This window comes from Platichthys flesus, chromosome 6 (assembly GCF_949316205.1).
Source record: "Platichthys flesus chromosome 6, fPlaFle2.1, whole genome shotgun sequence".
Lineage (NCBI taxonomy): Eukaryota > Metazoa > Chordata > Actinopteri > Pleuronectiformes > Pleuronectidae > Platichthys > Platichthys flesus.
Window position 1 is genome coordinate 1,195,924 of NC_084950.1, and position 23,664 is coordinate 1,219,587.

The 23,664-nt window shown below is 48.5% G+C and overlaps 2 protein-coding genes and 1 long non-coding RNA gene across 3 annotated transcripts in view; 2 read left to right on the plus strand and 1 right to left on the minus strand.

Moving 5' to 3' along the window:
• spire2 (spire-type actin nucleation factor 2) lies at window positions 1-14,763 on the plus strand. Its single transcript, XM_062389098.1, has 15 exons — window positions 1-394; window positions 5,083-5,126; window positions 5,634-6,017; window positions 6,235-6,315; window positions 6,400-6,564; window positions 6,788-6,874; window positions 7,027-7,144; window positions 7,942-8,108; window positions 8,854-9,076; window positions 10,592-10,719; window positions 11,188-11,325; window positions 11,423-11,490; window positions 12,054-12,081; window positions 12,817-12,914; window positions 13,445-14,763. The coding sequence occupies exons 1-15, from the start codon at window positions 112-114 to the stop codon at window positions 13,752-13,754; spliced, it is 2,322 nt and encodes a 773-aa protein (XP_062245082.1). The 5' UTR covers window positions 1-111; the 3' UTR covers window positions 13,755-14,763.
• Window positions 14,463-16,327, minus strand: LOC133954738 (uncharacterized). The gene is made up of 2 exons (XR_009920812.1): window positions 16,194-16,327; window positions 14,463-15,175 (listed from the first exon to the last, which is right to left on the minus strand). It is a non-coding gene; the product is annotated as an uncharacterized LOC133954738 (long non-coding RNA).
• Window positions 16,093-23,664, plus strand: part of sntb2 (syntrophin, beta 2) — a 16,292-nt gene continuing 8,720 nt past the window's right edge. Inside the window, exon 1 of the mRNA XM_062389110.1 lies at window positions 16,093-16,908. Within this exon, the coding sequence (XP_062245094.1) occupies window positions 16,206-16,908 (703 nt within the window). The 5' untranslated portion in view covers window positions 16,093-16,205. The remainder of the gene's footprint in view (window positions 16,909-23,664) is intronic.

Here is a 23,664-nt window from a genome sequence, read left to right on the forward strand (position 1 = left end):
GCACCAGCACCAGCAGCAGCAGCAGCAGTTAACGGGCAGACAGGACACCGGAGACCAGGAAGCATCGATGGCCCCGGTGCCTGCGGACTGAAGAATGGGCTCCGCGGTGTCATGGCCAGATCCAGCAGCAGAAGCTCCGGGGACGGGGAGCCGCGGGGCCCCGGGCCGGCGGAGCGCCCCGAGCCCCGGGAACTGTCTCTGGAGGAGGTGCTGAAGTGCTACGACCAGCCCATCAACGAGGAGCAGGCATGGGCCGTGTGCTACCAGAGCTGCCGCGGGCTGCCGGTGCCTCCGCCGCCCGCCGGCACCGGCACCGGCAGCGGGAAGGAGCCGTCCTCCATCCTCCTGCACCGGGACGGGACCGTGTGCTTACAGCGGGAGCCCCGGAGCCACGGTAAGACAGAAGAGCCCTGGTTCTCTTTCTCCAACGCAGAACTCCGTTAGCAACAAGGTGAATTGTATCACAAAGTTTGTGCCGTTTAACGTTAGTTCACAATACAGTTTAACCAAACAGAGTTTTGTAAATATCAGAAGCCGCTTTTCAATTCGGCGTAAATTAATATCCACGAATCCGAATGTTTATGGCTCAAATTCAGACTTATTCAAACTGTGCCTGGTGTTTTCTTCCAGTGAACTTTAGCACTGGAGGTGAAGTTGGCTTTATGTTGGACATTGGACAGATGATTCACTCAGAGACCATCAACAAATTCTTACTTTCATCACACTTGACTAACTGGACGGTGCTGGATTTCAGCGTCTAGTTCATCTTCGACTGCTTAATAAGTCCATAAACGTCTGTATGTCTGTGTGTGTCTGTCTGTGTGTGTCTGTGTCTCACGTGCCTCATGAACCTTTATTCTTGTCAGTTTTACACTTCACGTGTGTGTTGCTGGTAGAAGTGTAAATTTGGACAGGTGATACGTTCACCATTGATAAATCTTCTTAAATTCATAAATCTGTGTAGAGTGCGTTGCAGTGATTGGGGGACTGAACTGTCTTCTTCTGTGCCCCCCCCCCCCACACAAATATTTACGTTTACAAACATCACAGGTGCTGATTTTCATCATTACAACACATTCTCTGTGGTGGTTTTGCAGATCTTTTATTCTGAAAGAGTAGTGACCTTGGGTCTGAGGATTGTGTCGGTTGTTTATCAGAACCTGAAGAAGTCGCTGGTTGGTCGAGGACTGTCTCACTCGCTGTCAGTGATTTATTGTTTAATAGTTTAACAGCAATAAACAATAAAAGGTTTGGTTTGGGTCACGTGATAAGGAGGCTAACAGCATCATGGCAGTTTTCTCCTGTTCAAGCAGGAATTTACTGACGGTCCCTAAATGAATGAACTCCGGAGTGTCAGTTGAATCTCCAACATAAAGCTAACTTCAGCGTTCGGGTATCTGGTGCTGTGGAACGTGCTGCTCGTCCTGTCCCGAGAACAAGGTCTCATCCCCGCAGCCACCGACCCACCTCTAGTCCTTGGCTCATCCCACAGACCCCTGCTGCCGTCCCCCCCCCCCCCCCCCCCCCCCCCCCCCCCCCGAGCAGCCCGCCTATGTTCTGCTGCACCATCGCTGCCAACAAGGATGACTCGTATTATACCGGTACATGGTTAATAATTCATCGCTGCACTCCCCCCCCCCCCCCCTCTCTCCTGGACTGTTTAGGAGACTTCAGAGTGTGGCTGGAGGGATTTTACGCAGTCCTCTGGTTGTTTGTGCCGCTGAGTTCAGCCTCCACCTGATTGATATCAGAACATTTATGAGCTGGGCCCGAGAACCCTGCTCCAGGAGTGTGATACAGCACAGAGGCCACTTCAGATCGAACCTGAGATTAAATGAAGGTGTGTTCATGTGTCAACTATACCTGCTTATGTCAACGGAGCAAAAACCTAATAAACCACAAGGCCTTCGTATCATACACTTGTTCACCTATTGTCCCCGGAGTCTGGACTAATAACAGGGTGTTAGTTTTAAGTGCTGCCACAGAAACCCTCGCAGAGGTTGTGTTGTGTACTCGTTTTGTTGTGTCATCGTGCAGCCATTAGTGTATCTGAGTTTCCTTCTGCCAAGAGACGAGAGAACAACGTATGAATATCAAAAACCACAAGTGGAGAATGATTTAACCTCTGGATATAAAAAGGATGTTCCAGGCTCCAGTTGATGAATTAAGACAAAATGCTCGATAGATTAAATGTTCTCGTAGAATCACTGACTCACTTTTTATTGTTTGTGTGCTGGATGCTAGAAAACTTTGTGTTCATCCAACCTGGTTTATCTGCAGTAATAGTCAACGTTTTTTAGAGTTGTGAGACTGTAGTGATGTCAGCGTGCACAGACTGGGAGGAATCTCTGTCTCCTGGAAATCGGAACCTCCTCTGGTTGTCTGAGATTCTGCAGAGGTGGAGGAGGTAAATGGAAATCCAGGTTGCATTCCCCAGCATTTTAATGTGAGCACACACATGATGTATCGGCCTGACTCACACAGTGAAACACACGCACACACACACACGTGTCTCAGCTGGAACAGGACAGACGCTCCCTCCCTGTTGGTCAACATCAGTTCAGTTTGCTGATAGCACTGAGGTCGGCTGTAATAATCTGACTGGACTCGACCGGGCCTGAGTCCTGGAGCTGGAGTGATCCATCTTATTATTTCCCTCAGGGTTAGAAGTTTCAGATTTCTGTAGCAAGTCAAACGTTTTTTTTTTGTAATAAACACGAGGTTGAACGTCTAACTTTTAGAACATGGAGATGGAAACGACTCCACTTCCTCCCACGATGTCCTGAACACGAACTCTGCCATCTTTCAGAGTCTGTGCACTATAGATCAGGGGGTGGAGCCATGGTTGCAAGAGCCCGCCAAAACACATACTTGACCAATTTCAAGTCCGTCTCAAATGTCAATCATGACGTCTCGGCCCGCCCTTATCTCATCTTGGACAAACATGTTAACAAATGCTTTCCGAAGTTTTGTGTCCGATCTGCTAACCTGGAGGAGGTGAGGTCTATGAACAGCCTCCAGGGGGCGATCGAGGTTCTTTGGCTTCACTTTTGGGGGCCGCAGTGTCCTCCCTCTTTATTTACCGTCGGTACTGCTCCGTCTTGTCAGTTTATCATTCGTAGGTTTTCTGAAGACGTGACCACGGACAGAGCGAAGCAGCACAGACAGAGTTGTCACATCAGGAAACGGAGACATGTCTGTGAAGAGCTTCATGTGGGTGATGTCCTGGTGGTGATGTCCTCGTGGTGAGGACCCGGTGGTGATGTCCTCGTGGTGAGGACCTGGTGGTGAGGACCTGGTGGTGATGTCCTCGTGGTGAGGACCTGGTGGTGATGTCCTCGTGGTGAGGACCTCCTGGTGATGTCCTCGTGGTGAGGACCTGGTGGTGATGTCCTCCTGGTGAGGACCTGGTGGTGATGTCCTCCTGGTGAGGACCTGGTGGTGATGTCCTCCTGGTGAGGACCTGGTGGTGATGTCCTCCTGGTGAGGACCTGGTGGTGATGTCCTCCTGGTGAGGACCTGGTGGTGATGTCCTCGTGGTGAGGACCTGGTGGTGATGTCCTCCTGGTGAGGACCTGGTGGTGATGTCCTCCTGGTGAGGACCTGGTGGTGATGTTCTCGTGGTGAGGACCTGGTGGTGAGGACCTGGTGGTGATGTCCTCGTGGTGAGGACCTGGTGGTGATGTCCTCCTGGTGAGGACCTGGTGGTGATGTCCTCCTGGTGAGGACCTGGTGGTGATGTTCTCGTGGTGAGGACCTGGTGGTGATGTCCTCCTGGTGAGGACCTGGTGGTGATGTTCTCGTGGTGAGGACCTGGTGGTGATGTCCTCCTGGTGAGGACCTGGTGGTGATGTTCTCGTGGTGAGGACCTGGTGGTGAGGACCTGGTGGTTGTCCCAGGCATCTGTGACTCTCTGGTTCAAAGTGTTTTCCTGAATCTGAGCTTGAGGTGTTTACAGACCGTGGGAAACATGAGAATCGCTCTGACCTCAGCTGTGTATTATATGAACCTGTCAGGCCGGTTTGCAGGGGTTCACGTTATCATGTGTGAGTGTGTGTTTCTGTGTGCATGTGTGTGTGTTTCTTCTCCTCCCTCAGTGTCAGTTGCAGCTTTTTGTTGATGCAGGCAGCTTCTGTTCTCTCAGGGAACAGAGTGATGCTGTGTTCAGGTCGGAGTCTCAGCGCCTTGTTGTTGCCCCCCCCCCATCACCACATCCCCACCCATGCTCTCATCCCTCTCTTATATCTCTCTTTCTAACATATTCTCTTCTTCTTTTATTCCCTTGTTGTTCTCCGTCTTTGTCTCCGTCTCCTCTCGTCCTCTCGGCCGTTCTCCTGTTTCTCCGCAGTGAAAGCTGCTGATCGAGGAGTTTCATCCTCTCGGGTGTCGTTACCGACATCTGAGCCGGGAGAGAGAGCAGTTTTACTGTTACACACACACACACACACACACACACACACACACACACACGCCCCTCTCTGCTACACTGTGGGACAGACAGAGTAACGTGTTTGATTTAATGACCAATTCAAGTCGTTTCTGAGCTTTATTTTGAAGGAGTTATTAAAATCAGAGGAGCCTATTCCACGTAAAATAGGGATTCAAGTTTAGAAAAGTCACAGAAGTTAATTAACTTATTAATAATAAATGCATTTTACAGAAACTGAAATAAGTAAAAATATAAAAAATCTGTTACACTCTTACTGCTTTCACAGGATAAGATGAGGCGGATACAAAATTAACCTTAATTAACTTAATTAAGGTGATTGATTTTGTACAACATAAAAAAAAACTTGACAAAGATATTGATTCTGAAGTTTAGTTTCATCTCATATTTGATTAAAGAGAGAAAAATTATAATGTGAAAAAATAACATTACAGAACTTAGAGGAGATTAAATAGAACTATGTTCATTTGTTTTTTTATTTTATATAGACACAGACTTTTATCACACGTAGTCAAGTAGTTTGTAAACCCAAAACCAAAGTGAATTAACTAGTTTTACAAGAAATATGATTTAAAACCCAACATGGTAAATATGAGTGTGTCAGGAAATGTTTTTGTCTTTCTGTTTTTCCTCAGATGATTCTGATGAAACTGCTCCGTCACCGACTGCAGAGCGACAGGTAACACAACAGACACACAATCATCTGAGTGAAGAAGTCCAATGTCACTTCCACCGAGGCCCAGTTGTCTCCCTATGAATCCAAATTCAAATCCAGATTTATGTTTGGATCTGCACCAAATTACACACACTCATAAATATGATTCTTTTCATTAAGATTCATGGATTATTCTCAAAGTAAATGTTGAAATCCTCACAATGAGTTCCGTCCTGACCCATAATGCATCCCTCCTCTAAGTTTAGTGGAAAGTCATTGAGTTGGTTCTGCAAAGTCCAGTGACCTCACACACAGACACACAACCGGTTGTGTGTGTGTGACCTCACAGACACACACACACAACCGGTCGGTGGAAGGAGTTCACTTTAACTTTCAGCTGTTTGAAGACCCGTTGACCTTGATTTGAACATATTCACACGTTCAGAAGTGAAATGTGAAGACATGAACTGGTCAGTGAACTGGTCAGTGAACTGGTCAGTGAACTGGTCGAACTGGGCGTGTCCCCTCCAGGTGGTCCAGTCGCTGGGCGTGGCCATCTACAGAGCTCTGGACTGGGGCCTGGACGACAGCGAGGAGCGGGAGCTCAGTCCACAGCTGGAGCGCCTCATCGAGCGCATGGCCGGCGAGGACCGGGACGAAGAGGTGGACCGCATCGCCGGGAACGGAACCACAGACGAGGGGTACAGCGGACAGGAGGAGGAAGAGGAGGAGGAGGAGGAGAAGGGGGGGGCCATGAGGCCGGTGCGTACGTTCCGCCAGGTGATGGCGAGGTGTGCGTCTCGGCTGTCCGATCCCAGCCTGGCTCCAGAGCACTACCAGGCTGTGTGCAGGGCTCTGTTCCTGGAGACCCTGGAGCTGCAGACCTTCCTCACCAAGATCAGAGACGCCAAGGACGTGAGTTCGATTCCCTCAGTGTTTAGTTCATCAAACTCATTCAGAATAGTTTGGGAATAAAAGCAGGAAACAGTTTTCTTCAGGAGGGGATTTGTTATCTGAGCTTTGTGGTTGATCGTATAAACCAGACGTCAGAAGGATTTGAAAGGAGAAGAGGTTGAGTTCAGTGGAGCAGCGTTTCTGTTTGTGAGTAAACTGTTTCCTGTTTGTTGCTCAGATGCTGAAGAAGATCACGACAGAGGAAGCTCTGGAGGACCGGTCCACCGCCGAGCTGGACGCCCTGAAGAACCGAGACTGGGTGAGACCAGCCCGGCCAGTGGGTCCTCACGGGGGGGGTTGTCTCAGTGTGTGTGTCTGTGACTGTGGTTGTTCTCCGTCCCAGGCCCGTCTGTGGGTGCAGCTGATGAAGGACCTCCGTCAGGGAGTGAAGCTGAAGAAGGTGCAGGAGCAGCCGTTCAACCCGCTGCCCTCAGAGTTCAGCCTCACGCCCTTCGAGATGCTGATGCAGGACATTCGAGCGAGAAGGTTCCAGCTGCGTAAAGTCATGGTGAGCGGCGCGTCCTCGAACGGATCAACGTTCGATTCCCAGTCCCGTTCAGAGGTGGAGTAGCTGCCCCGTGGTTGTTCTCCTCCACCTGGGACCTTTGACCTTTTACGGCTGGAATCGACCCGGTTCATCTTTTAGCCCCCCCCCCCTGAGGCTCAGAGTGATTCTCAGACATGGTGTGACACTGTGTAACGTGCGGGTTGTGTGTTTGTTGTGTTACCAGGTGGACGGGGACATTCCCACCACAGTGAAGAGAAATGCACATGAGCTGATCCTGGATTTCATCCGGTCCAGACCTCCACTCAAACCAGTGAGTCTGAGAACAGCTCCGAGGGAATCGAACCACGTTACATGAAACTAATGATCACAAGCAAACACATAAATAGTTGATTGGTATTAAAGTCCATGTTATGTTCAACCTTAGGTTTAAACTTTAAAATGACTTCTTGTGTCTTCTCTAAGGTGATGGAGCGCAGCCTCCCCCCCCCTCCCCTGCAGCAGCCCTCCCTCCACGACCGGGTCCTGGCTGGGATCAAGCAGGAGAGGAAGCTCCGCCCCGTGGACCCGCCCAGCTCCAGACGTAAGAACAGTATCTCTCACTGCTTTCTCGTTTTACGGCTGATTACACGCCTCCTCAGCGGCGACACCCAGTGGCCGGAGGTGTTTGTGTTTGCGTGACGTGGGAGCACGTGGTGGTAACTCAAACTCTGGAAAGGATTCACAACAAGAGATGCTTATGATTAAAGACTGAATTCTGATTTAATGATTCTTTCCACTTGCCCTGTGGAGCGTTTCAGTTTCTACCACACGCACACAAACGTACTCAAATAATAAAATGGTCACATGTAAGATTTGTAAACGTTTGTTGATGTGATCCCAGTTTCACTTCACGTGAACGTCCCTGTGTCCCTCTCCGTCCGTCCCTCGTCCGCTCACTGTGCTGGGGGGGACACTCGGACACACACTCTAGATAATGACTCGTCTGTCAGGGTCACCGTGCACCTGATGCTTTTCTATTTAAAGCTCCAGCTCGTGTGGAGGTGGTTTCACGTTTCATGATTATTGACCCGTTGTTAAGATCAAGGTCAGTGAAGGTCAGTGAGAAGTCGCTCTGTGGATGAAAACCAGGAATCGGACCTGAATGTTCATTCTGAGAGATATCATCAAACAGCCTGAAGAACTTAGTGAACTGAAGGTTCAATCCAACCTGCTGGTGTTTCCCAGGAGCGCTGGGAGCAGCTGTTCTCTAGTTGGGGAGATTAAAAGCATCGTGAGATAATCTGTTGTCTTGTTCAGTTGTCACACTCGTTTCTGAAAGGAGAGTTAATGATGTGGCCATGTTGAATCCCTGTTTCCTGTGGGTTTCTCTCCCGGCAGCTTTCGGCTCTCTGCCCTGTCTCGCTCAGACTTGTCCCTGCAGCGTCAAATCTACGTCCTGCATGGACCTGTCGGTGTCGGACACCGGGCCCCGGGCCCCGTCCCGCCCCCGCGTCCTGCTCAAGGCCCCGACTCTGGCCGAGATGGAGGAGATGATCATATCAGAGGTGAGGCCACGCTTCGGTCACTTTATCTCCTCCTGCTTTATTTTCCTCCGTTACCTCCAAACCCTCCTCATGCTGCTCCTTCACTTTCCCTCTTCCTCTGCCATCCTGTCCCTCCTCCACCCACTTCCTCCTCCATCTTCTTCCTCCGCCATCTTCCTCCTCAACCCTCTTCTTCCTCTACCTTATTCCTCCTCCATCCACAACCTCCTCCATCTTCCTCCTCCTCCATCTTCCTCATCAACCCTCTTCTTCCTCCACCTTATTCCTACTCCATCCTCTTCCTCCTCCATCCCTCTTCTCCTCTGTTCTCCTCCTCATGCGCCCTCTTCCTCCTCTCTCCTCTTCCTCCTCCACCCACTTCCTCTTCCATCTTCTTCGTCAAACCTCTTCTTCCTCCACCTTATTCCTACTCCATCCTCTTCCTCCTCCATCCCTCTTCTCCTCTGTTCTCATCTCATGCGCCCTCTTCCTCCTCTCTCCTCTTCCTCCTCCATCCTCTTCCTCCTTCATCCCTCTTCTCCTCTGTTCTCCATCTCATGCGCCCTCTTCCTCCTCTCTCCTCTTCCTCCTCCATCCTCTTCCTCCTTCATCCCTCTTCTCCTCTGTTCTCCTCCTCATGCACCCTCTTCCTCCTCTCTCCTCTTCCTCCTTCATCCCTCTTCTCCACTGTTCTCCTCCTCATGCACCCTCTTCCTCCTCTCTCCTCTTCCTCCTCCATCCTCTTCCTCTTTCATCCCCTCCACAGGAGGAGGAGTCCCCGGACAGCAGCGAGCTGAATCGGGTGGAGATCTCCCTCACGCCTCTGAAACGGGATCGATCCTTCTCAGAGCACGACCTGGCCCTGCTCCGTGGAGAGATGCTTCCCTCGCTCTCTGAGTCGGCCCAGCAGGATGGGGGGGTCCGGCTCAGGGGTCAGAGGCCGCGGTCCCGGACGCTGACCAGCGGCGGACCACCTCCTTACTTCAGAGGTCAGTGTAGAGACGATGGCTGAGATTCAAAGAGACAGTTTCTACAGGACTGTATCATGAATGACCACATGGGGGCAGTATTTACTCTGTGTGTGTGTGTGTTAATTTAGGTTTGTTTGTTCTCACTTTTTTGTATTTTCTAAATATGACTTTGACAGAAGCTTCTGAAACTCGAGGTTTTCTGGTTCTTTGTAGAACGATGACACAAACACTCCAGTGGAGGATGTTTTATCGTCAGTGAAACCTCACATTAAGTTTTTCAACATTTTCACAGATTTCTCAGAGAACCTTTAAAGGACTGATACCTGTGAGTGTGTGTTGGGCCTTGATGAGCTGTAATTAGTGATGTTCAAGTTTCCTTTTCACACTGAGCAGTTGGACATGAACTGTTTCTTCATCGACTTTCTGTTCGGTTTTGATAGTTTAACATTTATTTAGAGGGAAGTTGTTGAAGGTTCCAGCTCCTCTGCCTCAAGGAAAACTGGTGAACTAACTAAAAGATGAAGACGAAACAACGACCTTCTTCATTTCCCTCTCGTTAGTTCCTGTGATATGTAAAGACGTCTGTCCTCAGGGACCTCGTCAGTTCTCTGAAACGAGAGCTGTGTCCGGGCCCTGTGCTGAGATCAGAGCGTTGGGATGGATTCTAATCAAATATAAAGATCTGCTGATAAAGTCAAACTGAGGGAAGGAGGGTGGAGGCTAATGGGTTTGAACTGTGAGCTGCAGGGTGGAGGTTATCTGTGTGACGGCCATTAGCAGCCTCCATCTGTAAGAGGCTGCAAGCTGATCCACGCTGCTGCACAGACCAGAGGCTCTCCACCTGGTGGGGGGGCATGGAGTGCCTGCAGGGGGGGGTTGATGACCAGGCGGAAAATGATGAAGTGGAAGTTGAATGAATATATTTATGGATATGATATAGATCCCGACCTGGTGCCGCCTCTTCCTCCTCCACAGCCGCCCTTTGAATGCCTCTTCTGTATATCGTTCTGCGTGTTGACACGTGTGACCTGAAGAAAGTCCTCTGGTGGAGTTTTGGCAACAAAACAAAGACACATCTCGGTTTCGGCATCACGGTGCACGTCCTCATGTATCCTCCATGCTGTGACAACACAAAGCTCGTTGGAATCCGGCAACGTTTCAGTTTAATTCACCAGATTCCACTTGGACCTTTTATTATTTGCTTCCCTTGATCTGCAGTATGCGACTCTGCCAACAGGGGGCGCTGGAGCCTTCACCGTGTGAGTGTGAGGAGGCCCCAGCTGATCCAAATGATCCAGGGATGTTTACCGGCCTGTTTACTTTCCATTAGAGCCACATTGACACCTTCATGTGAGGGATCAGGGTTTCAGCTCCAGACCCCCGACCGTCTCTCTGCGGGGGGGGGGCGGAGATCTGAGAGGAGGCTAATGTGTGATTCATGAACTCTCTCTCTCACTCTCTCTCTCTAACGCTGTCCTCAGTGGACTCAGTCCTGTTCACTCCTCTCTCTCTCTCCTCCCTCGCCCGCCCCAGCATCGTTCCCGGGTCACAGCTGGACGCCGTCCTCCCCGGCCCGTCTGTCTCTGAGCTCGGTGGACGAGACCACGGAGACCTCAGAGGCCACGTCCCGCTCCAGAGCTGCAGACGAGCACCAGTGGATGGTGAGGAAAACCAGTTCATCCAGTCACTCTCAGTCTTAATGGAAATCCTAACTGGAGAAATGAATTCCTCTTGTGAAGGGAAATTATTAATTATGATTTCCACCTGGTTCCATCACAAATCAACATGTTCTGTCAGTTAAAGACGATTTGATATGAGAAGGTAAAAGTGTGAGTGTTGTTTGATCTCATAGATTTTTTGCAGGTTTGCACATCATATAAAATCCATATTATATTATTCATAACTTATCACTTTATGAATTAAAATCAAACCAACTGATCTGAGCAAGGTTACAAAGTGCTTCACGAAGTCCATGGAAAAACTGAATGAACTCAAATAAAAGGTTTTTAATTCTGTTCATTTTAAGCATCAAATCATAACATGAGGTCCAGACCCGAACATTTAAAACCAGTATGTAATCTGTAAGTGTTAAACCAGTGGAAGCCGCTGACTGGTGTCTCTGGTTCCAGGAGGAGTTCAGTCACCCGGTGGAGAGTCTGGCTCTCACCGTGGACGAGGTCATCAACGTGCGCCGGGTGCTCGTCAAGGCGGAGATGGAGAAGTTCCTTCAGAACAAAGAGCTCTACAACAACCTGAGGAGAGGCAAGGTGACGGAGGAGCTTCACCCCCCCCCCCCGCTGCGTCCCACTGAGCTGCCGTCACACCGGCTAACTGTGTGTGTCTGTGTGTCTGTGTGTGTCTCAGGTCTGCTGCTGCTGCAGAGTCAAGTTCCCTCTCTTCTCGTGGCCGTCCACGTGCCTCCTGTGTAAAAGGTGTCAGAGAAAACTTTGCTTCTTCTTCACGTCATTTCTTCTTCAAACGTTAATTCATGTTTGTTCCAGCTGATATGAAACTGAACCCTGGATATTACCCATGATCCTCTGCTTCCTGAACCTGAAGAGCTGCTGCTGTAACAAATCCATCAAACTCTGTTCAGAATCCTTCATGTTTTAACAGTTTCCTGCTGAATATTGGAGATAAACTCTGGTTGTTAATAACTTCAGAGTGTTTGTAACTGATCTCAGTTCAGCTTCACTCTTCAGCTGCAACTGGTTGTGTCTGTGACTCTCAGTCAGTTGTTCTCTCAGGAGATGGAACCCACTCAGCAGAGTCACAGACAACAGACGCTCAGGGAGAGAAGGAGGAAACTTTCTATGTTCACACTCACACATCACACTCACTTTATTCAAGTTGCTGCTGTTTCAGGTGGAAAGTTGAATAATGTATTTTCACTGTTTCATATCAAACGTCATATTTCCTATCAGAGCCCCACAGCTCCGCCCTGCTCCTCATTCAGAAGAGCAGCTGGAGTGATTCAGTGTTTTGTCTCTTTCAGATCCGTCTGTGGCTCCTGCAGCGCGAAGGTAAAAAGTAAAACCTCTTCATCATATCAGCTGATGAAAATCCATCAAACTCTTTCTGCTTCATTTTGAAACAAATTATGCAAAACTCTCATCTCTCAGTGATTTTATTATTCTAACGTGGACGTCACATATTTAATCAAACACAAACAGGTCAGAGACGACAGTTTGTTTAAGATACAGACTCTGATAATAAAAATGATTAATAACTATAATGAACAAGTCAAATAACAAAGAGAAGAAATATAACAAAAACCATAATAAGAAGAAATTTAGAATAATGCATTATAAACTGTCTTCATTCTTCTAAAAACAGATTTGTATTTATGTTTTATTGCTGAGGGCTGAACTCTGAACTCTGTGCGTGCGTGCGTGTTTCCATATTTGATCACTTGTTGATAACACGCAGAGTTATTTAAGTTTTTGTGTTGACGTTGCTTCTTTTGTTGGTTTTGATTTCGCCTCAGGCCCAGGCCATGTTGGATTTGTGGGTCTGTGCTCTGTAGGTTTGTGTGGTTCTTTTGTGTGTATTATTTATTGTGTGGTTGTTTCCCAGGGTGCTGTGACTCATTGTGCTGTTTAACATTGTTGTGGTGTCTATTTGCTCATAAGTGACAGTGCTGTGTCTTTGAGTGTTTGAGTATTTGAATTTGTTGCTCGTATTTCTATAAGTACTTGTATGAAAGTACTTTGCCGTGTCCCATCTCAACATGTGTCCTGCTCATTGTTTTGCTCCAGATGAAGATTCCCTCGAAGAAGATGGCTCATATCCCCGTGTACACGGTGGGATTCCACAGCACCCCCAAGAGCCACGGACACAAGAGCCAAGTCTACAAGTGAGTGTGTGTTTTTATCACAGGGACAGTCTCAACCGGGGGGTCGGGGCTCAGGGCCGGTCGACCCTCTGGAGGCTAAAGGCTTCCAGGAGTTGTTGCAATAAAGATGTCCAACATGTCCCATCTGCTAACATGGAGGAGGAGGCGTTATGATCTCTACTGCAAATATTTGAACCCTAGAATTGGACAAACATAATTTAAGCACGTGATTTTCAGCTCATCGCGCGTGAGAACATGAATGTGTGAATAAACGTCACAGCCGTCAAGATATTTCACAATAAAAGGAGGAAAAAAAGGTCCACAGATCACGTATCTCAGTAGACGTCATCCTTTTAGGACCAAGAACTAATCTGCAGTCCATCAAGTCCCATAATTAATTATTAATTACCAATAATTCCAGTGGTGCAGATGGTTCATCCAATCACCTTCCATGGATCTGTTGAAAGCACCTGATCTTTCCAGAGGATTCTTAGGTTTAAACGTCTGCATTCATCGTGGAGATGATGGAACGTGTCCCTGTCCCCCTGCAGGTCCCTGAGGACGTTGTCCCGGCGCTCGGTGGAGGAGGAGTTCCCTCACCTCTACGCTCACGGCTGCACGCTGCGCGACGTCTGCGCCGACTGCACCAAGTTCGTGGCCGATGTCATTTCCTCCAGCCGCCGGAGCCTGGACATCCTCAACAACACTCCCAAGAGGGAGGCCAGGGCGGCTGCTCCGAGGCCGCAGCTGCAGCGCCAGTTCCACCTGGAGACTCCCCCCCAGCCGCACCCTCCCCCCCAGCCTCACCTCCCCCAGCCTCCCCCCCAGCTCCCTCCCCAGGCCCCTCAGCTACAGCAGTGACTTCACGCATCATTGCCTCCTTCATCGCCGCAGCTCCGCACCGAGACGATCAACAATGTGAACCAATGATTAGATACACACTGTTTGACTCTCTGACACTGCACACACACACACACACACACACACACACACACCCTCCCTGTGTTTTTCTTGCTGTTGGGTTGTAATACTCGAGCCTCAGATGTCTCCTCGCTTGCTGGAGCCTCGAGGACCTGTAGACGTGCTGCTCTGGGGAGGATCCAGCTGTGTGAGGGACATGTCTTCAGAGATGAGACGCACGTTATGATCCAGTGAACTCTTCTTCAATGAAGAACTTAATGAAATGATGTGAAACGCTGTCTATAGAGTTTTTAGTGAGAATCTAGAGACACTGCCTCACTCGTCATCCGGCTCCTTGTCGCTCCCACATCTCACAGAGCTCCTCACGTGCACAGAGCTCCTCACGTGCACAGAGCTCCTCACGTGCACAGAGCTCCTCACGTGCACATGCATGCACAGAGCGTCTCACCTCAGAGGCTTCCAGCAGGAGCCAGTTCTCCCTGCAGCTCCAGGACCCGACGCTCTGGAGCTCACTGCTTCACTCTGTGGTGGAGGTGGGTGGCGACCCTGAACATTTTAGCTCCCTGTTGCTGCCTTGTGTTTACTCATGAATGTAATGTAGAGGAACTGAAACAGAATGACATTTAATCAAATTCTAAGCTCGCACATATATTAACTTTTATTTTAAAATCATCCTTAAAAAGGGATTTATCCAACGAGCGCCTGCTGCTTTCAAAAGTCCCGGGAACGAGCGGCTGAGGTTGGATGGTGACGACACTGTGAATGTAGAGCGGCTGGTTGACTGATTGACTGATGGAACTCTCTCTCTCTCTCTGTCTCTGTCTCTCTCTCTCTTTCGCTCTCTCTCTGTCTCTCTCTCTCTCTCTCAGCTGTTGTAATCTGCTCTGTTTTTTTTTGTTGTAAACACTAGAAAAACCTCGACTGCAATAAAACCCAACAACAAACACGAGCTCTTCTGCGTCTGTGAGTTTAACTCGTCACTTCTGGCTCCTCATGAACAAATGGAAGGTTTTAATCTTTCACTTTATAAATGTTTTTTTTTTTATTTCCTCCATGAGGTGAATTCAAAGCGTTTCTCTTATTTTGTAGAAAACCCTGGAACAAGACAAATGAAGGAAACTGTTCAGGTGGCTGCTGGACAGGAAACGCTCCAGATTAGGTTATCGTGGAAAAGGTTTTCTGTCACTAACTTGAGATATTCATCTTTTCATCTGAACACGACTGTATCATGAAAACAAATCATCCTGTAATGTTCAGTTTTTGTTGAACTGTAGATTTATCCTGATGATCCCACGTGGAACCTTTCTCTCCTGCATGTTTCAGCCAGCAGGTCAAAGGTCAGAGGTCACAGGTCAGATGATCTGTGACACAATGGATGAATCTGTTTATGAATAATAGGAAAATAGTTTTCTAATATTTCAGCAGCAGATACAAACAGAGCCGAGTTCACTTTTCACAAATCACCTAACTTGATAGAGCCTAAGCGGAAGTTGGAATCTATTGCTTTCAAAATAAAGGCGTCTCAACTGGTGATTGCTCTCTTCTTGATTTATGACCCTTTGACATTTAACATTGATCATTTAGTCTGATGAAACACTTTGTACCTTTTATTTTTAGTGTTATATAAAGTTTCTAATTATATCATAAGACCTTAAAGTCACATTTCAACATTTGTAATCTGCAGTGTCTAAAACTTTTCTTTAACTCTCATTTTATAATACACATGTTAAGTTTCTTTTAATGATATTTTAATCAGGCTTATATTGAATTTTTGTACTTATTGTTTTCCTGTTATATCCTTTATTCAGTTTTTCTTTTTTCAATCTTCTGGATTGTTTTACTATTATTAAATAGATTTATTTCTAATGTTTCCACTGTGATAGTCTGTGGCTTTATTTTGAAAGGGCTGATCAGATGTTGTCTGTTTAACTATTTAGTTATTGTTCTTTTTACAGAAGAAGTGAAAACCAACGCTCTCTCTCTGTTTCTCTTCTCCTCCTCCCTCCCTCTCTCTCCCTCTATTCGCCTCCCTCCCTCCCTCTCTTCTCCTCCTCCTCCCACCCTACCTCCCTCTTTCCCTCACTTCTTCCTGTAGGGGGCCTCCTTCTCTCTCCCTCCCTCTCTTCTCCTCCTCCTCCCTACCTACCTCCCTCCCCCTCTCTCTTCTTCCTGTAGGGGGCCTCCTTCTCTCTCCTCCTCCCTCCCTCCCTCTCTCCCTTCTCCTCTTCCTCCCTCCCTCTCTCCCCCCCCCCCCCCCCCCCCCCGGGCCCGTGTGAGTGGGTGTGTCGTAGCGGGCCAGTGGCTCCGCGTCTCTCCCTGAACCAGGGCCCGAGCAGCGGATGATTTCAGAGTGAACCCGCCTCCGAGCAGCAGACTAACCGCGGGAGGGGAATGGCGGTCTGGACCCGAGCGGACAAAAACGGCCAACTGGACCTTCTGCTCCGGGACCGCTGGATCCGAGTGTCCGCCGAGCTCACCCGGGAGACGCTGACTCTGACGGCCGAGGCGGAGGTGTCCGGACCGGGGGGGAACCACTGGGACAACTCCTCCGCGGGCCTGCGGAATGGCATCTCCAACGGAAACGACCCGGGCACGAGTCCGGGGAACTCCGGCCGCGGTCCGGACCCACTCCAGAGCCAGAACCCCGGGGGTCGGGGGCGCAGCTCCAGCCCCGGACGAGGGGGTGTCAGCCGGGGTCAACACGACGGAAACTACAGCCCCGGAAAGTACCCGAACAACGGCACAAACTCTGAGTTCGGAAGTCCCGGCTCCAGCTACGGCAGTCCGGGCTCCAGCTTCGGGTCGAGGCAGGGAGACCTTCCCGTGAGTCTGGACGGATCCTCGGAGGCGGTGCGGAAGGTCCGGGTTGTCAAACAGGAGTCCGGCGGGCTGGGGATCAGCATCAAGGGGGGGCGAGAGAACCGGATGCCTATCCTCATCTCCAAGATCTTCCCGGGGCTGGCAGCCGACCAGAGCCGGGCTCTCCGGGTGGGGGACGCGATCCTGTCGGTGAACGGGAACGACCTCCGGGAGGCGACGCACGACCTGGCGGTGCAGGCGCTGAAGAAGGCGGGGAAAGAGGTGACGCTGGAGGGTGAGTTAGCCAACGCGACAGCGGGGATTTAAGGGCCGAGATTAGGCTGCTGAGTCCGGGTGCACAGCGCTGAGCTGTGGCCCGCTGCACATGGATGATCGTGGTGAGAGAGAAAACACTGATCCCACATCAGCTTTTATACTTTAACCAAACTCATGAGTCACATGTTGCTGTGACACCAGAAGTTACACTTCATTAAACACAGGAGAAGAATCACAACACACTTCAACTACACGTCACAGACACACGAACTCCAGCTATATGCGGTGTAATTACACTTTAAACAAGGTAATGCACACACAACGTGTGGTTAACTGCACAACAATCATAAAAACAATCAAATAAAACAATGAAACAAATAAAAAGTTAAAAGATAAAAACCATGAACATCACTAAAGTCGGGTTAACTTTCTAGATCCTCCACACACACACACACACACACACACAGACTTTACTAACTGATTCAGAGACAGGAGGAAGAAGAGGCCTTCGATTTGTGAAAGTCAGTGATTGTTGTAAACAGGAAAGTAGCAGATCTGTGGTCAGACTGGTTGTGCTCTGTGTGTTTTGAATCACTGTGGGATGCTGAGGACAAGAGGTCACTGTGAACGTGAGGAGATGACATGTGTCTGTGAGGAAGAGGAAGAGGAAGAGGTGTGAATGATCCACGTTTTTGCACAACGTACAGTGAAGTACAGGATCCTTCAGTAAAGCAGAAGTGCCTCAGAGCTCGACTGTAGAGAGGAACATCCTGAACGAGATGAAGGAAGTTCAAACAGACACTGAGGTGAAGTGAATGAGACCAGAGCCAACAAACAGTTTGTCACAGAAGCTGGTGGAGACCAAAGTGGAGCTAACAACACACTGGAGGAGAAACGTAACATGCTTCCAGAGGTGATTCACAACACGTGTCGATACTCAGACCTCCACAGGACCGTGTCTCAGCAGAGGGTTCCTGGAGTTGTTTGGATCAAGTCACCGTTATCGTCCTTAATATTCGTGATTCTTTGTCACATGTTGTGGGAAAAATCCTTTTGTTGTCTTTGTTTTGTTTATTAGTTAAATATTGTATTAACTACATGTTCCTCCCCCCCCCCCCAAGTGGTGAAGAAGTGGTGGATCCACGCAGCGCTCGTTAAGTAGAGGGCTGTGCTGATTGGACAAATTATAACTACTCCATTATCTAAAATATCTCATATAAATACTCTGGATCTTTCTACTTGAACGTGTCTTCTTCTAGGTCCTCAGTCAAACTCTAGCAGTGGTCAGTGACACAGACGGACGACAGACAATAAGCCGATTCGAGGAATAAAAGATAAAAACTTTGTGGTAGGAGTCTTTGGAAGTACATGGACTTTCCACGTGTCGAACAAAAAGCTGAGAAAACCTCAGTTGGTACTTCTCACAAAGTTTTCATCCTGCCGACAGAGAGGCTGTCACCACAGAGACGTGGGGTCAGGAGAAGCTGCCTCATTATGGGACTGAGCAGAGCTCCATGGAGATGAGTTCCGGGACCAAACCGCGCCGATGGAGAAACTTTTCAATCTTTAGAAAAGTGGAAAACAGAGAGAAAGGGAGGGAGCGAGGCCGCGGAGCCTCAGGGTTTGGAAACTTCAGGCCGGGGAAAAGCTAAATGCAGCGTTTAATGGTTTGGAAAGATCACTGGGTGAATACTGACGACTTCAGGAGCTCATCGATGTGCCACACATTCCAGCTCCAGTCAAAACAAGGCCTGTTCAGATAAACCAGGGTGGAAGGAGAGTGACTCTTCAAGCTGATCGGGCTCTTTGTGAAAATATGACCTGATCTAATATCTTCAGGGAGTCGATGGTGATCTCTGACGAGACCAAACATGCACCAGCTGCTCAGACTCTGACACAGAGGAGGAGCAGTGGTTACAGAGGGAAATCAGGTTCTTTCCAATCCGCTCGTTGAATTTGGCCGAAAACGTCCAAATAAAAAGCTTCTCCTTCATCACTCAGGCTCGGACAGGAGGATATGCCTCCTCCTCCTCCTCCTCCTCCTCCTCCTCCTCCTCCTCCTCCTCCTCCTCCTCCGCCGCAGTCCAGTCATTAGTGTTGGAGGAATGTGTCAGCTGCTTGTCACTGTTTGTCAGTTTGACGACCGGCTCGTCCTCCCGGCTCCCGCTCCGTCCCTGCTGGACTCCCGCCGCCCGAGAGGGACGTGGCGATCGGTCGGAGCGAGGCTTGAGTTTCCAGAGCGCTGTGCCATGCACACGATACACAAACCCCCAGATATTCTCACAATTAGCCCGGGTGCCCCACATTCCTGACCTCCGCTTGCATGTGCGTATTTAGGCCAAAGGTCAACACCGGCAGCTCCACAGCCGACTCTCCTGCTGGAGCTGCCGAGGGAGGAGAAGAGAAACACATCTAAGAATGTGATGGTTGTAATAACGGAGTCGGGACTTGAACAAACCATGAGGTCCTGCACATGGCTCTAAAACCAGCTTCATTGAATCTTCAACCCGCTCAACTCAATCACTGACAGTTATCTCAATGACTATTAAAACCACAAATATCTACAGTCATATAATCTCATTTCAGGATGATCCAATCTTATTTGTTTTCATCCGAGATGAGATAATCTTGTCAAGCTCCATTTGCACCAGATTATTAAATTAGTTTGAAGATATTCAGAGTAAACAAGTTAAAAAAGTGGATTGATGGTTGAGGCTGATGTTTGTGTGAAGAGAAACCAGATCCTGCTCAGATCAATATAACTTTTGATGAGGTGACAGTGGTGGCTCGTGGTGATGAAGTCCCAGAGAACAGAGCTTCTCTCAGCACCAGGGATCGGAGACGTGTGTTGTTCTTCTTCTCATGTTGACGGATTTTTGTCATTTTGTTAATTTATGAGCCTGGTTTCACTCTCCGAGTCGTTAGCCATGAATGAACGAGCTCCACTTTAACTGCCCCATTAAATGGGACCAAAATAACCCAGACACCTTCCGGTTAGAGTCCCCCCCCTCCCCCCTCCAGCTGACAGACAGGTATAATGTGATGCAGTGTCCCTGGGTCAGTGTTCTGCTCAGAGGACGTCAGGCTCTTTGTTTGAGTCGATGGAGGAATGAAGACGCCACCGAGCAGAGACCTGATGAAACGAGGACACGTCCTGTCCAACAACACGTCCTCGCTTTTGTTCCCCGGACAAAACCAGCCGAGCGTCCACTGACTGGGTTTGTTGGTGTCTCCTGCGGGGGGGTGATCCGTCTACCTGCTGGAGTCTGCAATGGACCAGTGTGTCAGCTCTGTCCCAGTTTGAACTGCTCTGGATGTGTAACTGCACTGGCTGCACTTCTGAATATCACAGTATAACATATGTATGTGGTGTGTTCGGTGACACCTATATTGGAGGTAAAAACTATCTAATACTGATACTATAATATGAAATAATGCAGTTTTATAATGGTCTTTCAGTTTGAGAGCACTCATTGGTTTCACGTTCAGATTTTGTAAAGTTTGTCTTTGCATTCTGATATTTTTTGAGTTCCATGGATTTCCTGATCTCCCACTTTCACCAGGTCCATGCACTCCCACACGGAACTCAAGAATAAGTTAACAGTGAACTCACGACTTCCTCCTCTGAGCCTGAACCAGTAGATCTGACTTCCCTGAGGTGTGTATGTGTGTGAAAGGTTCCTTGTCCACCAAAGTCAGTTGAATTATTTGTTTAAATGATTATGATGATATTTTTCGTCATCTTAACAACAACTCAAAGCATTTTAACCGGTGTCGGCCCTCATCACCAGAAGATCTGGAATCTCCTCGAGTTTCCTAGTTGACGTCTTCATCTTCTTAGCGTACGGCTCCTCTTCTTCGTCCTGAGATCTTTGTGTTCTTCCAGTTTCACGTCCCTCAAGTGTCATCAACTCGTCCACTCGCTCCTGTTGAAGTCTCACATGGACATTTTACTAGGGGGCTGCAGGAAAAGTCCCGGATAATATTTGTGTTCTCACAAATGGAGCCTCCAGAACATTTCAGGAACAAGTCGACATCTTATCATCGTCCGGTCACACAATACAGGGTTCACTATCTTGTCTGTGGACACTCTGACATGCAGACTTGAGGACCAGGGGATTGAACCTCCGGCCATTTGATTAATGGCCCACTCTATCTCTTGAGCCACAGCTGCCCCCAAGTATGGGATTATAGTATGGGATTATTCTGCATGTAGGCGTTTATATCTGGAAAGGGTGCGTCAGCTCGTCTAGATATTCATGTCTGAAAATAGTTTGAGATCAGTGTTGTTGCCTCGACTCCTGACTGAATCACATGTATGAAGGATTTGTTGATACAGAATCTGAGTTTGATTTTGTGTTTAGTTTAAATGGAAGTGTGTAAAGCCTCATGCAGCTGTGGATTGATGGATATCTGAATAGTTTCTATTAAGAGGTTCCAGGCTGTTGAGCTCCAGCTCTGTCACAGTACGAGTCCACGAGCAGGAAGATGATCCTGAAACACAGAGTGAAACGTGGCAGTGGAGACACATCTACCACCAGATGGATGTGTTCTAGGAAAGGGATTTTTTTAAAATGCAAAATAAATTGAAAAACCTTTTCTCGTGAATTCGAACCGGACAAATCAAGTGACCTTCTCACGTTGATGTGGATCCATCAGAACTCTAAAGCAGCCCAGCTCACCGACCTGCAACAACCCTGTTTACTCACTGACGTGGTGCAGAACCAAATCAAAATCTGGATCCAGTGAATTTAAATATGAAATGTCTGAGGTATGCGTTTCAATAGAGTCTGGTTCTATTTATTCGAGTGGGGAAATTCTCTCGAATTTAATAATATGAAATCAGCACATTTACAAATCGGGGGAAGCTACGTGGAGACTGAAACGACTCGACATCAACTAAGTGAATGAAACTTAGTCGTGAGATGAAGCTTAAGAGAAGAATCAGAAATGTAAATGTCTGAAGCTGTAACCAGATAATATTTAACATCTTTACCTAAAAGTGCTTTATATTCATTCTTTCCCTGTGGATCATTTCAGCTTCAACCATAAACTTTCCAACATGATTTAGATTTAAACATCGGCTCATAAATAACAAAGAGTGATTTATAGAATAATGTAAGGATATATGACAAATTGACCTGCCAGAGAACTGTTCACACACACACACACACACACACACACACACACGGCCCATTGGAGCTGTGTTGTGACACATTGTTCTCATTATGTTTCTGGCAGAAACCGATTTTTGAGGGAAGGAGCAGAAAAAGCGAGCGAAACAAGATTAAGAAGGAAAGAACCGAGGAGGGGAGGTAGAGCATCAGGAGGTGTGGGAACAGGAGAACGAGACGGAGGGAGTGGGGGGGGGGGGGGGGGGGGGGGGGGGGGGGTAAGGACGGACAGGCAGAGAGGAGATGGAGAAGGAGGATGGAAGGGAAGGGGGGGGGGGGCTGGGGTCGAGAGAGGAGTGGGCCAAACCACAGGGGAATTTCTGGGCAGTTTTAGGGGAAAAATCCCGAGGCCGGGTTCTGGCTCTCTCTCCTCTGAGCTATTACTTTGTTATCCGCCTCACTACATGATGTGTGTGTGTAGTTTTACGAGGCTTTGTGGCAAAACTACGGCCACAAGCAAATATGTCAAGTCAGACTCTTCTGCAATCTGCGCTCCTCCTCTTCCTCTTCTCCGCCATGAACCCTGTCCTCCTTTCCCTCCGTCCTGGACTCAGCGAGGTGTGAGGGGACGCAGATGAACTGCTCTTTCTGGGACGTTGTTCGGCGTCTCGGGGGGGATCTGATCTGAGCACGTGAAGGTGAAGGAGTTTCGAGGTTTCGTTCTCCTGATAGCACCTAGCCCCCCCCCCCCCCCCCCCCCCCCCCCCCCCCCCCACTGGGCACAGACCTGATTCTACAGAGAAGAGGTGCAGCTGAGTGACGGAGCTGATGAGTGCATGTAACTGCACAACCTGAGACACAGACACACACTGCAACATAAGAAGCACTACATCTGTCTGTACTGACGCAGAGAGGAAGAGGTTTCGGTTTTGGCAGAAGAAACTGTGAAAAAATGTGATGTAGGAAAAAAGGAAAAGTCCTTGTGTCGCTGTCGATGCACGAAGATGAAGTCAAATCCATATTTTTGGGCTCAGTTCCCAATTTTTCATTGATTAGTTTTTGCAGATTAAAAGTGGAGTAATTCATTGTCTCTGTGTTTGGTTCAGCAACAGGACACGAGCCTCTGACCCGTGGAAAGTGGAGAATCTAGTGATTCAGACATAAAGAGCTCGAGCTCCCTGATCCCGGGTCAGTGTTGATCTGGTGTGTTCTCGATTGAGTCGCCTCCTCATGTCATCTCCTCTGAGCTCACTCACTCAGACAGAAACCCAGAGTGAAACCGAGAAGAATCTCCAACTGACAGAAGGTGTGAATTCAGTTTCCACCACAGACGGAAACAAACAGTGAACGATTAGCTGATCCTGGATCAGAGCAGAAGCTTCTGCTGACCTGAGCTCAGTCTTTAACTGTAAACACTCACAAGCTATTAGAACCTGAACAGTCTTTAAGTTAGAAAATGTACAACGTGAGTCTGCTCTTTATTCCCGTCTGTATAAATGAATCAGACCTGATGGCTCCACACCACAGGGCCACTGGAATCACATCGATGAGCCTGATATGTCATCAGACTAAGATGGTGAATATGGTATATGATATCTAAACATTAGCATGTTAGCGTTGTCAGTCAGTGTCTAACTCAGATAGAAGCAGCTCCAGAGTCA

What these genes read in the sequence shown, in the direction of transcription:
- spire2 (XM_062389098.1), top strand. Translation starts at nt 112, where the DNA reads ATGGCCAGATCCAGCAGCAGAAGCTCCGGGGACGGGGAGCCGCGGGGC. An exon ending in AGATCAGAGACGCCAAGGAC is followed by an intron (nt 6,018 to 6,234) that starts GTGAGTTCGATT and finishes TTTGTTGCTCAG; the next exon opens with ATGCTGAAGAAGATCACGAC. An exon ending in ACCACCTCCTTACTTCAGAG is followed by an intron (nt 9,077 to 10,591) that starts GTCAGTGTAGAG and finishes CGCCCGCCCCAG; the next exon opens with CATCGTTCCCGGGTCACAGC.